The following is a 17033-nucleotide window of genomic DNA, read 5'->3' on the forward strand; positions in this document are numbered from 1 at the left end:
CCCATGCACAGCTAATGCATTCACTAATCCCACTTCAATTTGTGACACCCTCACTTTCTTCTTCCAAAAAACCCATCCACCATCCCAAGTTATTTGGCGCCTTTTACCAACAATACTAGTACAAAACCAACCCCCCACTGTCAATTTTACATCCACCTTTTCCATTCTATAACAATAATAAATAAAAACTAATCACATAACTTTTTTTTGCTTAAATAATCACACAACTTAAACTTAATTAATTGTTTAATTAGGGGAAATACCCTATTGCCAATTAAATAAAGAACAAAATGGATTTATTTTTAATTAAATACAACAACAATAATTACCCTAAATTTTTTATGGTTAAACCCTAATTCTTTATTAGTTTGTTCAATATAAAAATGAAACAAGCCCCACAATAACATATTCATACAAAATTAGGGTTTAAAGTAAAGAATTTTCACAAAGCCCCAAAATTAAAACTACTAAACAATGAGATTACCCCATTCCCATACACAAATACAGTAAAGAAGTGCAGATTACATACTTTTCACTGTCAAAAACTCAAATCTCTGTCAAGAAAGCTAAGATTCCTAGGCCCCCCAGTTGTTGACGATGACGAAACAAACCTGAGTCGTTACTCTTGTTATGGTTGTTCAGTGACCTCTCTAATGTAAGTAATGCTGAATTTTCAAAGACAAATAATTTTTGGAGAGTGAGTCAATTTTTATTCTGAGGAATTTAATCAAAGGAAGTTGAGAATTTGATGAGTAATCAATGACGTAGATGGTGTTAATCAATTGGGGGTCAGTGAAAATAAGGGAGGAGACTTAAATTCGAGCTCACTGCCCGTTTTTTTGGAGGGAAATAAAAAAAGGAAATTTTGTCAGGAATATTAAGACCTTTGCCTAGTCTTCCAAAAATATAAGTGGATTGCTAAATATCGCCGGCAAATCTCCACATAAAGGCCACAAACTTATATTAAAGTTACAATATTGCCCTTGACCTAAAAAAAACAACACACCCTAAAAAAAAAATCAAAGTACGGCAATGTCGAGGCGGCAAGGCAAAGAATTGGCGGCGACTGCGGAGGAAGGAAGGTTAGCTCGTGGCGGCAAAATAATTTTTTTTTTTTAAAACAAAAAAAAAAACAACCACGGTTGGTGGTGGGGCGCCTGGCTGGGACGGCCTCCGGCTGGTGGTGGCGCCATAACCGACAGCCACGGCCCACCGGCCTGGCGTCTGGGATGGACGCCCAACCACGATGAGTGGCATTTGGGACAGGCGACAGTCACTGTGGCTGGGCGTCCTGCCCAGACGCCAGGATGGGCGTCCTGCCCAGACGCCAGGTCGGTGGTCGTTGCTGTCGGTTGTGACGCCACCACCAGCCGGCGACCGTCCTGGCCAGGCGCCCCACACCAGCCGGCGGTTGTTTTTATTTTATTTTTTTTGTTTTTTTTCTTTTTTGTATAATTTTTTGTTTTTTTTTTTTTGGAAATTGAGGAATTTTTTTTTTGTATAATATTTTGTTTTTTTTTGTTGGAAATTGATAATTTTTTTTCTATTTTTGTGTAATATTTTGTTTTTTTGTTGTTGGAAATTGAGAAATTTTGTTTTTCTTTTTTTTGTGTAATATTGTTTTTTGTTTTTTTGTTGGAAATTGACAATTTACACATAATTAACACAAAATTAATTAATAACATAGTTATATATAAAACTAATCTAATTATACATATAAAGTTAACATATAATCATGTACAAAATTATTCATACACATAAAAATTAAACATAATTTTTTTTTTTTAATTTATTAACACAAATCTAATTACATATACAAAATTAAAACATAACATACAAAATTAAATAGGATAAATGACCGGTTACTTGATTTAAAGGTTATGGGAGGACATGTGTCGTATTATGATTGGTTAATTTTTTTTTTTCATTATCTTTCTTTTGTAAAATTGATATTAATTTCTAAAAATTATTTTTTTTTAAAAAAAAACCCTCCCACCCTCTTCCGGCAACCCCCACCCCCCTACAGCTAGCCCACCTTCTTCCCCCTCCCCTTCCGACCACCCCAGCCCCTTCACCTGTGTTTTCCGACCACGTATCCCACCCCCTTCCCTTGCCTTTTCTGACCACGCACCACCTCTTCCCTTGCTTTTTTCCGACACGATTTCCACGAACTCACCCCTTTCCCCTGTCTTTTCCGACTGCACACCCCACCCCCTTCCCCTGCTTTTTCCGACCACGAACCCACACCCTTCCCCTGTCTTTTCGACTGCACACCCCACCCCTTCCCCTGATTTTTCCAACCATGAACCCACCCCTTTCCCCTGCTTTTTTCCGGCCACGAATCCACCCCCTTCCCTGTCTTTTCTGACCACACACCCCACCCCCTTCCCCCTGTTTTTTCCGACCGCGCACCACCCCTTCCCCTATCGGTGGCCAATGAGGAATGTTCGCTATGGCTAGTCGTCTCGGTGGTTGGTGGTTGGCGAGGTTAGTGAAGGGATGATGGGGTGGTTACGGGAAGGGGTCTGGGTTTTTTTTAAAATAAAAATCGAGGGTGGGGGCTGCCGGATTGGCATTCTCCGGCGGCTGGGGAATTTGGGAAGGGGGGTCTAGGGTAGGGGAGAGGGGATTCCGGCAGGGGTGGGTGCTGGCGGCTTTGGGGTTTTTTTTTCTTTTTTTTTTTTATTTTTCTGGTTTTTTCGGGGTTTTTTTTTCTTTTTTTAATATTTTTCTGGTTTTTTTTTGGTATTTTTTAATTTTTTATTTTTTTTTTATTTTTTTTGGTTTTTTAATTATTTTTTTGGTATTTTTATTAATTTTTTCTATTTTTTTAATTATTTTTTTCTAGTATTTTTTAAAGTTTTTTTAAAAATATAAATAACCTACCAATAATTACGTGACACATGGTGTACTAACTTACTAAACAGGTTGCCAACCGGTTGCATCCTATTTTAGGAAGATGGATGTCAAAGGTCATTTTATTAAGGGATAATCAAAAGGTCGTTATATTTTTGGAAGACCAGACAAAGGTCGTAATATTCTTGACAAATTTTCCAATAAAAAATGGAGTCCCGTCTAGGTGGTGAAACATAATTTTTTTTTTTATTTGGTGGTAAAATAATATTTTTAAAATTTATGGTGGTAAAACACGAATTGTAGTCTTATTTTTTGGTGGTTTTTAATAAAATTTTCTTGTTAAATAAGAGTATTTCAAAGGTTATAAAGATATAAGGAATTATGTGTTTGATTGATAAAAGGAAAATGGTGTGGCGTGACACTGACTTTGAAAACGAATTCCGTCGCATGAAACCTAGGTGTTCATTATATCGCCGGTATGTGCCCTAAGGTTAGACATCGCTTTCACAATAAGAAATTTTTAGGGTGAGAAGTTGAGTCATAGAAAACTTATGCCTAAAGAAAAAGAATTATGTTTAACTTTCTATGTGTTTTGTATAATATGTAAGTAGGATGTGTTTTGTGAATTTGCTCTTTCAAGCTATTATAATCATCAACTAAGAGTTTATAAAGAGAAGAAGAAGATGATGAAGTGATGTATGATTATAAATATTAAGGTGAATAACAACTCCAGTTAAACATTCTATTAACTACAAAAAAAAAAAAAAAAAAAAAAATCCAAGTAGTGGAATGTGTAATTCACAATTAAACCCACTCATGAGCAATTGTGGTAGGCCACAACCTACAAATTCATTCAGCTCTAGTGTAAACTAATCAATTACGGTAGGCTCTACCTGACTTGAATTTTTGATCTCATCTAGAGTAAATTGATCACACTCTATAAAATAAGCTTTTATTCTCTTATTCATGATAATCTAACAATTCCAACAAACCCTACTTGTCCCGGATCCCCACATACTAAAATAATGAAATGACCCTAGGTATGGCGGGTAAAATATTGTTGTAGGACGATCATTAGTTTTTAGTGTACCATTTACCAAAGCTTAATAAAATTAAATTTTCAACTTTATTTTTGTACTCCTCATTATTTCAGCTTAAAAATAAAAATAAAAAAAAAGATAGAGTGATTTTAGGTAATATCTTTGTATGGTAAGAGGAATAAAGATAATTATTTTATCCAATAAATGACAAAAATACCCAGACACATTCAGGAAAAAGACCATCGTGTCCCATAACTTAATTAAACGGGTCGGGCCAGGCTGGGCTAAGGATGATCTGAAATGGCCCGGGTCGGGCCATAGCCCATTAAGCCCGGCCTGGCCCAGCCATTTAAAACTTTAAAACACTAAATTACAACCACCTATTAAACAAAAGAAAATTTGAACCAATTAATGGGTCTTAAATGGGCTTTTAAAGGGTCTTAAAGGGCTTTTTTTAGTTGAACCAATATATACATATAGTTGAGTCTATGAAAGTTGGCCAAAACAAATAACATATATAGTTGGGCAGACAGAATAGTTGCAACGCAGAAGCAGAGCAGCAGCAGCAACCTAAAAAGGGCATTGAATCGAATTTGGTAAAGGGCCCATTTATTTAGAAAAAGAATTTGGTAGCCCATTAATGGACCTAAAAAGGGCTTAATAAAGGCTAGACTTCATGATTGAATCGAATTTGGTAAAGGGCCCATTTATTTAGAAAAAGAATTTGGTAGCCATTAATGGACCTAAAAAGGGCCTAATAAAGGCTAGACTTCATGATTGAATCGAATTTGGTAAATGGCCCATTTATTTAGAAAAAGAATTTGGTAGCCCATTAATGGACCTAAAAAGGGCCTAATAAAGGCTAGACTTCATGATTGAATCGAATTTGGTAAAGGGCCCATTTATTTAGAAAAAGAATTTGGTAGCCCATTAATGGACCTAAAAAGGGCCTAATAAAGGCTAGACTTCATGATTGAATCGAATTAGAAAAAAATAAACAACAACTTCTCTACTACAAAGAGTCAAAAAAAATCAGACATCACAAAGACTACTCCGTATATTGTAGTTTATGAGTAGTAATCTAACTTCCTTAAATTCCCAAAGAATTGAAAACCCACAATTGATATTAAAAAAAAAAAGAATTGAAAACCCACAAAGCAGAAATCAAAAAACGAATCTTCATCATTTCCATCTATCGTACTAACCCGATGAGAGAGCTTCAGTGGAGAACAAAGATTGAAGTACGACAATGGAGAACCCTGCGAGAGCCCAGATTCACGTTGAAGAGAAATCTTGGTAAAGAATTTGGGGAAAATTTTCGATCAAATTTTTTTAGGGTTTATAATTCGGGGACATTTGGGATTTTGTTTTTTACATTTTATAATTTGATTTGAGTGGTAACATGTAAGATAGTTATGATAATAGAGTTGTAAGAGTTAGATGATTATTTTTTGGGAAATTCTATGTGGTGGCCATCAACTTTTGCAAATTCTATTTGGTGGAAAAAAAAATTGACATTATCTATAGTGGCACTAAACTTTTGTTAAACTCTATTTAGTGTCATAAATTAAATTAAATTAAATTAGGCTAAATAGACTAACATGGCTAACCTTTTAACTCTAAACAGTGAAATGACTAACCTACCCTCCACTCCTTTATATGAACCCACCGTTTATTTGACTTATCTGCATTCCTATTTTTCCCCCTTTCTCTAAAATTAGGGTTCTTAGAATTTTTCCCCCTTTCTCTGAAAAATTTGAGTTCTTCGAATTCTTGACCTTTATCTGAAAATTAGGGTTCTTCAATTATTTCCCCTGACCCTGAAAAATTAGGGTTCTTTTAAAATTGGCACATCACTCAATTGCTTCAAGGTGATGCACAACTGATAAATTCTTTAATTGGGTGAAGACGATGCCTTGCAACTGACGGTTGCTACAATTGGGTTCTTCGATAATTTTTGTCGTTGGTAATATTAAAAAATAAGGCTCTTCGAATTACAATTGCAGGAAGAAGGAAATGCAAAAATACGAAGATTCTCAAATGAAGAAATTGCAGAAATTCACAAGAAGATTGATGATATGTATAAGAGCTTTGGGAACTATGTGAAAAATAATTGTTGTTGTTGTTATTATCTATGTTTTAATGTTAAAAAAATGATGTAATTTTGGTTAGATTGTTAGAAAGAGATAATATGTTAGTTGCAATTTGGGAAGTAATTTAATATGCAATTTGAATTATTAATAAAAAAATTGGTGTTTATTTTGTACTCTGTATGAATTTGGTGTGAATGATTTATTATTAATGATACCAGATGACAATTATAATTAGAGGTTGATGATGAAGACACAAGGCATGAACCATTAAAACTCCAAGAATTGCACCAGCAACCAAGGCAATGAAATAAATCCATATTTGATCAAGTTTCCAAGCAAGAATTGCTGGGTTCAATGATCCTCCCAATAGTGGCCTGCTCAAGTTAAAAATAAAGAAAAAACAGTGCACGCAGCAGTAAACATCAGTGCACGCAGCAACATTGCACGTACCAACAGAAAACATGCAGCAAGAGTGCACGCAGAAGTTGTGCACACTACAAACCTGTGCACACTACAAGCCTATGCACACAGCCAACCTGCACACTACAAGCCTATGCACACAGCCAACCTGTGCACACTACAAGCCGTGCACACACTAGAAAAGCAATGCAGCAAAACAGCACACAACAGAATAACAGAACAGTAGAAACCATATACAAGACTTAAATTCACAAAGAACTAAAAATGCATTAAATTAGTTCAAAAATCACAAATTGCTATCAACAAAAATATTCAAACTTCAACATAAAAACCATATGTCCAGCTAAAAAAGTACAGTAATTCAGAAATCAAAATGTAATCCAAGACTCTAAGTTGTAATCACAAGACTTTCTCTTTTCCCTAGCTTCTTGTTGCATCTTGAGAAGACCCTGCACTAGTTTTTTGTTGTGAAACAGTAAAGCTTCTGCTACCAATTTGCAGTGACTGAGATGTTGCTCTTGGCTGTAAACCAGTTGCTTGGAAACTACCAGGCTGTGAGGGAGTAGGCTGTGAGGCAGACTTTGAATTGGTTGTTGATGTCTTCTGCCTCTTGTGTTGTTGTATGACACAACCTATTGCTTTCTCCTTAGCTGTCAAACCACCTTTACAAGTCTGTGAGTTATGTCCATAAGCCTTGCATTTTTGGCATTGAACAGTAGTGGATCTTCTTCCCTTTGCAGGCTCATCACCACCCCTTTTTCTATTTCTTGAAGGCCTTCCAATACCCCTTTTCATGGTAGGTGGATCAATTGTAGGCTGATCAATTTATGGCCAATGCTCATGGTCTGGTATTGTGTTGATATGATGAGCATAAGCTTGTTTATAGGCCCTGCCAGAGTACCATGTGCTCACATATCGATGTGGATCATAACCTGCAGCAAGTATTGCCCTTATGGCATGCCTACAAGGGATTCCTGTTGTTTGCCAAACCCCACATATGCAATTCTTGTTGTTTAATGACACTGGTAGCATTGATTTGCCCTCCATTATTTCATATTCACCTTTCCTGCTCTGGTATGCTTTACATGTCCTTGAATCATGCATCAGCTTCCGAATTCTCTTGACTATATTTGGACATGGATCAGCATTATTCCAGTCTTGACATTTTTGTCTTCTAGATGCAATTCTAGTCATGCACACCCTTCTTATGCCTATGGAAATAAAACAAAGAAAGTTCAAAATTGCAAGTTACAACTATAAAAAAGTTTCCAAATTCACTAAGACATTACCTTCCAAGAGTGTTAAAATAGGCCTACATCTATCAACCCCTAATGTGGCATTGGAACTCTCCACAAAATTGGACGTGTTCTCATCTGAGCATATCTTAGGGTCATATTTATGTTTCGTCCACCTTTCTTGATCTCCCAACTTAGACAACCATACAAGGGCCAAGTGATTTGCTTTCTTTATTCTGTTCATAGCCTTCTTAAAAGTAAATGGTGAAGTGGCACTGCATGCTAGCCAAAATAATGATATGCCATCAATGGTCCTGGGAAGGCTGTTGTCCAGTTTTTTGCCAAGTGCTTGCAACAATACCTTCTCTTTACCTCTGGCCATAACTCAGTCAAAGCAGGATCTATTCCCTGCAAAAAATACATATACAATGATGTTAGTAATTCAAATGATATTAGTGATAATGCACTATTTTTCTTAAATATAATTTAAGTACTTACTTTTTGTCTATCAGACATAATGCACCAATCATCCCCTCTATTACAGTCTTTCAAAATCTGCCTCAAATGCCAAAAGAAGAACTTCCAGCTCTCAACATCTTCTCCGAAACTATAGCCCATGCTAATGGATACAATTTATTATTTGCATCTAAGGCAACAACAGATAACAGTACCCCTCCATAATTACCTTTAAGGTGAGTACCATCAACTCCAATCAGACTCCTACACCCTGCACCAACCCCATCTATAACTCCCTTGAATGAGATGAATATACTAGAGAAGATGAGAGCCTTATTAGGCCCATTTTGTTGGCTCCATGCACAGTAAGCTGCAGACCCAGGGTTAGTTTGTCTAACCATTTCACAATACTAGGGGAGATGCCCATAAGATTCATCATGGCCACCATTGATCTCTTTCAATGCAATACTCCTCATCTTGTACAGTGTACTTGTTGCCATTTGAACCCCATACCTACTCCATAGTAGTTCATTCAAGGTTTTCCCAGATATGTCATTATTTGCCCTTATGTCATTTATTACCTTACTTGCAGCCCATTGAACATTAACCATTGGATTTCTCTCATCTAAACCCCTACAAGTATGCTCTGCATTCTGAATACTCTTGATGGCCCATGTAAACCCGTCAGGGAGAACACTGGAATGTAGCCTCCAATTACAATTCATTTCTAAGCATTGAGCAGTGAATCTTGTAGGACTTGACCTCTCTACTACAATAGCAAACCCACATTGGATACAGTAATCTCTAAGCACAGATATGAAGTGTGCTTTGTCTGTAAAAATCATCCATGGTGTCAATAAAATGTTGCCAAATTCCATATTATCAACAAACTCTCCATTCTTGTACATTTTGTTGAAATAGTTGTCATCATCTAGTAACTCATTATGCCATGTATCATCAGCAAATGCATCATAGTTGTCCTGAATCACCCCAAAATCATCATCATCTTCTTCTTCTGATATATCATTTATGTTAGCTTCCCTATCCAAGACATCAATGTTATCATTGTTATCATTCCTAATAGGTACATCATCCTCAAAATGGTCTCTCCTACTACTTTCATCACCCTCAACCCTACTAATAGGCACATTCTCAAACCTCTTATTAAACTCCTCTTCGGTACTCACCTGAGCTTCTTCTATTTGATTAACAATGTTCAACAAACCCTTTCTAGCAGCGTAGACCTAGGTATTCTATGAACTATGATGGCATTGTGGTTTGAAGAGGTTGAGTTCAGGTTGCTTATTTCAAGTATAGGAGCATTAGAGAATGTTGTAGTAGCAGCTAGGGGAGGTTGGTCATTAATTGGGGGCATCCTCCTTACAGGCAACTTCACTCTAGGTTTACCACCTCTCCCTCTGCCTTTCCCCTTCTTTCCCTTACTAGTCATTTCCTCCCCCTCCACCTGCTCTTGTACTCTTTCAAAATTCTCCAACATAGTTTCATAAAAGTGTGATAGCAAATCATCAGCATTAGGTTCATTAATAACAAAAGCCTCCTCAGATTGTGGGACATCACTACTTTTGGGTTTGGCATTCAATGTTTTTGTGAGATTTCTAGCAGCAATGACAGATTCAGAGGGTTCAATATCAGATCCAACATACACTGTAATCACCTTAATGCTTCTTAACCTCTCTAACATGGACATTAGGTCACTGTCACTAGAAATTTTAACATGTTTTTGCTTAAAGAGGTAGTGAAAACTTGGATATTTAGGGAACATATAACCTTTTTTTCCTGAATTCCTCTTCATATTCAACAATTAAATCATTCCACATCACTTTATCAACATCATCAACATTAATTTCAATCACATTTTCAGCAGTCTGGAATTTGAACAAAATCGAATCCATTCTGCATAACCGAACACATAAATATATGAATACATAAGTCTGTGTGCAAGTAATTCAATGAAATAAAAAAACCGAAATCAAACTACACCACACAAGTCAGAATGTCGAAAAAACAGAGTACCTATTCAATCTACTATGAATAAATCAACAAAATCCAAAATTTATAGTAAAAAGCATTACAATATTACCTGAAAGATGTCGAGCAGGGTATTCTTCAGTCCAAAACCCCCAATTCGCATGAATCCCCAAATTAAAACCCTAATTTCGATTTTTACAAAACTATTCAAAATCATTCAGAAAATAGTGAATGAGCAAATGTTGGTGAAATTAAATCCCCAAATTAATGTTCTTGCAATTTGAGTGAAATTGATAGATATTGGTGTGCAAAAATTGAATGCCCAAAATTTTTTCTTCGAAAATACGCTGATGAAGTGATGATCACTGGTATGTATATGGCGGTTGGATGTCAACAGTAAAGAGAAAGAGGGGAGTGAAATAATTAAAAGGGGTAGGTTAGTCATTTCACTGTTTAGAGTTAAAAAGTTAGCCATGTTAGTCTATTTAGCCTAATTTAATTTAATTTAATTTATGACACTAAATAGAGTTCAAAAAAAGTTTAGTGCCACTATAGATAATGTCAATTTTTTTTTTCCACCAAAATAGAATTTGCAAAAGTTGATGGCCACCACATAGAATTTCCCTTATATTTTTTAAAAGGCCCTTTAAAATCCCAGTCCAACCCTTTGATAAATTGACCCTTTTAGAGCCCGACCCATTTAATTGTTGGACGGGCCTAGCCTATTTATAAAAGGGCTGGACAAGGGCTTTTAATGGAGGCGTAGTCCATTGAACAGCTCTACCCATAAGATAAAACAGCTAGAGAAGGGTTTCATGATCATCTTTTTCCTGTCTTTAATTTCTTTAACTCGTACTGTTCACCTCTAAACCTCTAACACTTTCGGCGCTATTCCAGGGGCGGAGGCAGGGTGGGTTCAAGTGGGTTCATTGAACCCACTGATTTTTTGAAAAAAATTAAGAACTTTTTTTTTTAAAAATCAAAGTAGGTTTAAATAGAATATTTGTGTATTATGTGGTAACAAGTAAAGTGTAGCCCAGTGGTTATTTTTGCCTCCCATCACACAAGAGATTGTGGGTTCAAAACCCGTAACTCACACTTTTTTTAAAAAATTTGTTTCCTGAGCTTACCTTCCCAGCTTTCCTCTTCCTCATTCCCCCAAATTGCAAAACCCTAACTTCTTCCTCCTTCTCTTCCCGTTCTTCCTCCTTCTCTTCCCGGCGCAGCAGCCAACAGACCCACCGTCACAGCCTGACAGTCGTGTATGTAGGTAAGTGAATTTGGGGATTTTTTTTTGCAAATGTAATTTACTTCTCAATTTGGGGATTTTTTTTGCTAAATCGTTGAATACTTGAAATTCATATGCTAATATACATTACGAATTGGGGATTTTTTGTAAATTGCTGAAGTTTGGTTATAATTTGCTAATTTACTTCTCAAGTTCTCAATTTGGGGATTTTTTTTGTTACATTGTTGTATTTCATATGCTATTTCCGTATTTTGTTTTCTGCCTTCTGGTTTTCATAATTTCATATGCTATTTCCGTATTTCGTTTTCTGCCTTCTGGATTTCGTTTACTAATTGACTGTAATCTTTAATTATGATAGTTTTAATTAGCCTTCTGGATTTATCATTCATTCATTGATTTCATTCTGCATTTATCATGTGTGTGTAGCAAACTAGCAGTATATACCATGAGTTTAGACTCGAAGAATGCTTCTGTAGTCTTTTTTTTTTTTTTTTTTTTTTTTTTTCATTTTTCTATGTGTAATCTATTTGTAATCCATAGTTTGAACTTATTTATGTATTGAATATTTAATTATTATATTTTTATTCCTTTGTTAATTACGATTTCAAATTTCCGAAGTTTCGAACCCACACTTCGAAAATCCCGGTGACGCCACTGCGCAATTATTCTAATTTATTCCTAACAACAATCCAAGTAGTACATTCACTTTTTGAAGATGGATCAAACAGAGGTATTCCATAATTTCCTCCATTGAAGCTTAAGTTTATAATTCTTACTGTATATATATATATATATATATATATATATATATATATATATATATATATATATATATATATATATATATATTTGGGAAAATTTTGTTCCTGAATTGTGGTATCTGAATGAATTTATAGGTAGCAACAGAGTGTGTAAAGGAAGTTGAATTCGGCGTAATGACAGACGAAGAAGTTAAGAAGCTCAGCGTTCTCAACATTACAAACCGCAACTTGTTTGACAATGTGGGCCGCCCTATGCCTGGTGGTCTCTATGATCCTCTTTTGGGTCCCATGAATGAATATACTCCGTAAGTTACTTTCTTTTTTTTTTAGTCAAAATCAAAAGTTAATTTTTTTTATTACATGAAAAATTAAATATTCTAGTTCCAACAAATCTAAACTACGGAGTATTATACTGTTTTGATTAATACTTTGAATTCTAACAATTAATTCTTCAACTTTAGATTATTAATAATAATGTAGATTCTTTAATTTTAGATTACTATATAAAAGCCTTCATCTTTAGACTATTTTGTTATCACTGTTGAATTAAATCTTCCAATTACCAACCGGTAATATAAAAGCCTTCATCTTTAGTCAAACAGCGGTTTCAGTAGAGACGATCCAGACCCAGAATGTTGTAGGTGGACCCAGATCCGACCCATACGCACAGGTTCTAAAAAATCAGACCCAAACCAGATAAAAACGGATTCAAAATGGGTCTAAATTTTGATTTATATTAATTTTTTATAAATATCTTATATTATTTATATACTGTTTCGGGTTCAATGTGAACCACGGATGGGTCACTTTCGTTGTGGGCCGAAGACGAGACTTGATCCAATGAGCTGATCCAAGAGTTTCCTGCACACAAGCACACGTAAACTGGCCTCGGGGGGTTGCCGAGGAACGCCCCTCCGATGCTTAAGTCAGTGTATTTCTCAATAAGTGTTAGAGAGAATATTGAATGCAGGAGTTTATGCTTGAGGCATTAATTGTGAATGAGGTGAATAGTAGGGCATTGAAGCCTTTTATACCTGATTTCTAATTTTTTTTTTTTTTTTTTTAATTGTTACAGCTGCAAAACGTGTGGTCTTCGTGACCATCATTGCCCAGGACATTGTGGTGATATAGATCTTGTGGCACCGGTTTACCACCCTTTGTTGTTCGATAGGCTTGTACGTGTACTACAGAACACCTGTTTGGCTTGTTACCATTTCAAGGCATCTCGAGAGGAGGTATACTTGTTAGTTAACTAAGGAAACCATGCCTTGACAAATGAACCTATATATCATTTTTATTTCTTTTCTTCAATTCTTGCTTGTATGGTTTTGTTGTATTAGGCTTATCAAATTGTATTTTCCCCATTGTATATATCCTGGCTAAATGCTGAATTTTTAAATGCAGGTTGAAATGTGCATCTCTAAGTTGAACCTCATAATGAAGGGCGATGTTTCCGGGGCTAGAGAGTTAGATGATCTCCTTTTTAGTAAGGATACCAAGGACAGTGATAGTAGGCTTCATTTGGATGGGTCCATTTCTCAATATGGCTGGACCTCTTTTCAGCTTTGTGAAGCACTTTCAGTCTTGGATAGTTTCATGATGAAGAAAAGGACCAAGTGTCATTGTGGGGTTAAGAATCCTCCCATTACTAAACCTACCTTTGGTTTAATATACATGGTAAGTATACTACATTAGGAGCTGCAAATTGTATATACTTTTCCCTATTGGTTGTGTTAGTCTTGTCTGTATAATAATGACAGTGTAGTGTTTGAAAATAATTATTTTGTTGTTTTGGTCATTATGCTATCATTGTATTTAGCTGAAGAGATAAATCATGGGCGGACCTATTAAGGGACCTCATGGGTCACGTGACCCAGGAGGAAAAAAATAAAAAAAATAAAAAAAAAGAAAAAACAGTAAAAACAAATACGTAGTACTTCCTCCGTCTTTTAAATATCGCATCACTTTCCATTTTAGGATGTTTCATATTTATTGCATCATTTTCTTTTTGGGTTAAAAAAATTACGTGTTCACACTATAAATACCTAACATACCCTTGCTTTTTTACACTTACTTTTTAGTTTATCTATATATTACATGGGCAATTATGTACTTTCACCTTTCTCTCTTACTTTTTCCCACTACCATAATATGTGTGCCCAACCTATATGATGCAATAATAAAAAGACGGAGGAAGTATATACAATTTGTGTGCAGAGCTGTAGGAAGAAATGTAATGTAGCTCAGCGGTATTATGGAGAATGTGTTTGTGTGCTTGACATTGATGGTCAGGGGTTTGATCCCCAGGTTTTACCAATTGTATTTTTTAATAATTTTTCTCTCTTTTTTTCAATTATTATTACTTCTCTCAACTACTATCCTTACCAATTAAATGACAAGCTCAATCAATATTTTTCCCTCTTTTTTCCAATTATTATTACTTCTCTCAACTAATATCCTTACCAATTAAATGACAAACTCAATCAAATACTCTAATTATCAAACCCTTTACCCTCACTAATTTCGTCTCCAAGTATATGAATACCCAAATGCCAATTATATATATATATATATATATATATATATATATATATATATATATATATATAAGGGAGGGATCCGGTAAGAACCCCTCCTTATATAAGAACCCTAGTTATATAAGAACCAATCTCAACCGTAGGATTAAGTAATTTTGGACGGTTAATATTAAAACAAGTATCCTTCCTCAAACACCTAACCCACCGTCCAAAATTTTCTCTCTCCTCAAACTTTCAAACCTATTGTCTTTCTCTCTCCTCAAATCCCAAATTCGAACACAAATTCCTGCAATTTTTTGTTCAAATTTTACATAAACAACCTAAATTGCTCAAATTAGGTACGTTCTTTTTTCGATTTTGTTCAAATTTTCAAGAAAAACGCATGATATTCAAGTAGATTTTTCGATTTTGTTTTTGCGATTTTATTTTTTGCGATTTTTATGATTTGATTTTTGCGATGTGATTTATGCGATTTTAAGGTTTGATTCATGAATTCCGCATGAGACAAGTCGATTTTGCATTTTTCTGATTTGATTTTCATTTATTTTCGGCAATTTAGGGTTCAAAATTCGGCGATTTAAGAGTTCAAACTACAGTGATTTTAAGGCTGGAAATATTAGGTAATTTCAGTGTTACTCTTGATTAGTATTGTTTGATTTTTTTTCGTCATTTTACCATTTTTTGTGCGATTTGTTTGTGGTTTTGTTGGGCGATTTTTGAGCCATTTTTTAAATTGTTGTTGGTTCTTTGTTGGTGCCGAAATCATGTGCTCTTAACTTCAGTCAGTAAGCTAGTTGACATCTAGGAGTTAGGATGATGGATGGTGGAAATTATGATTTTTGGTAATGTTATGATGGGATTTATGATTGGTAAAAGTGAGCAACTGAGCACATTGGTTGATGATTATTACTGGGTTTTTTTTAACGCAATTGAGTAAATTGTGATGATTAGCTGAATAGGTATAGAAAGTGGGCTGATGAGTTACAAAAAAAATTGTAAGGAGGGTCTGGGGTTATTTTGGGGTTTGTACTTGGTTGATATAGGGGCAGGTTTCTTGGATGTTATTTCTCCATTATCGTCCTACATCTTCGGTGTTGAAGCACGTTTTTGTTTAATGCAATGGTTTTGCTGTCTTATGTGTGGTGCTGGTTTGATGGTTTTTAAGTTTTTATTGGTTTCTAGTCAATCAGATTGGGGAAAATAGAAAAAAAAAATGTCAAGATGGAGGCTTTGGGATGAAATTTGACTTAATTCTGGCAGTAGAGGAGGGATGTAAGGGTGTTTAGCTTTTGACCTTTCTGTGGTCTTAAGGTCTGTTTTATGAGATGGATTCTTCAGGTTGAATAAATAGGTTGAGTGAATACCTAAATGCAAGTGAGCTTTGCTATTTGAAGGGCACATTTTTGTAATTAAGTGCAGTGTAATAGTTGTACTTTGTAAACTATATGTTAAATTGGTTCAAATGTTCCTAAACGATGAGTCTACTTATATGGTTCCCTAATCGGAGAGGAAAAAGGAAATACATTTGCTGTCCTAGTGCTCATATGATTTCAGCAGTCTGTTTGGGTTTCTCTAATGTTGGAACTACAATAGTACAATGTACGGATTATTAATTATTCTAGGAAAACTCCCATTATACTAGTAATATAGCATTATCTTTCTTACCATATTAGGCATATTCCCTGTATGTTTCAAATCTTGCAAAAAAACATTTGTTTAACACATGCCAAAATATTATCACTTTGTAAATATACTTCCAAGTTTGTAGTTCGTAGTTAAATTAAACTTTATTAGGTAATCTAACACTATTTATATACAAAGACATCCTTGATTATAGTAAAAAAAAAAAAGTTTAGAACATAAGTGGACTAAATTTAAAACATAGGAAAAAAAAAATTTAGAACATAGGTAAAAGAATATTTAGAACATAGGAAAAAAAAACTTTAGAACATAGGTAGTAAAAATTTAGAACATAGGAAAGAAAAAAAACTTTAGAACATAAGTAGACTAAATTTAGAATATAGACAAAAGAATTTAGAACATAGGTAAAAGAATATTTAGAACATAGGGAAAAAAAAAAAAAAAAACTTTAGAACATAGGTAGAAAAAACTTTATAACATAGGTGTAGAATATACGAACAACTTTAGAACATAGGAAAAATTTGGAACATAGTAAAAATTTAGAACATAGGAAATTAGAACATTGGGAAAAAAAAATTAGATCATAGGAAAAAAAATTGGAAATTTAGAATATTGGGGAAAAAAATAAGAGCATAGAAAATAAGTTTAGAACATATACTAAAAATTTAGAACATAGGGTGAAAAAATTTAGAACATAAGGTGAAAAAATTTAGAACATAGATAGAAAAAATTTAGAACGCAAGGAAAAAAAATTAG

The 17033-nt window shown here is 34.7% G+C and overlaps 1 protein-coding gene across 1 annotated transcript; it reads right to left on the reverse strand.

Moving 5' to 3' along the window:
* Window positions 1-7234: 7234 nt before the first annotated feature.
* LOC110716379 lies at window positions 7235-8501 on the reverse strand. Its single transcript, XM_021894992.1, has 5 exons — window positions 8316-8501; window positions 8143-8199; window positions 8006-8052; window positions 7699-7919; window positions 7235-7620 (listed from the first exon to the last, which is right to left on the reverse strand). Exons 1-5 carry the CDS (start codon window positions 8499-8501, stop codon window positions 7235-7237), a joined length of 897 nt encoding a protein of 298 aa, XP_021750684.1.
* Window positions 8502-17033: the final 8532 nt, after the last annotated feature.

Source organism: Chenopodium quinoa, unplaced genomic scaffold (assembly GCF_001683475.1).
Source record: "Chenopodium quinoa cultivar QQ74 unplaced genomic scaffold, ASM168347v1, whole genome shotgun sequence".
NCBI classification, from domain to species: Eukaryota; Viridiplantae; Streptophyta; class Magnoliopsida; order Caryophyllales; family Amaranthaceae; genus Chenopodium; species Chenopodium quinoa.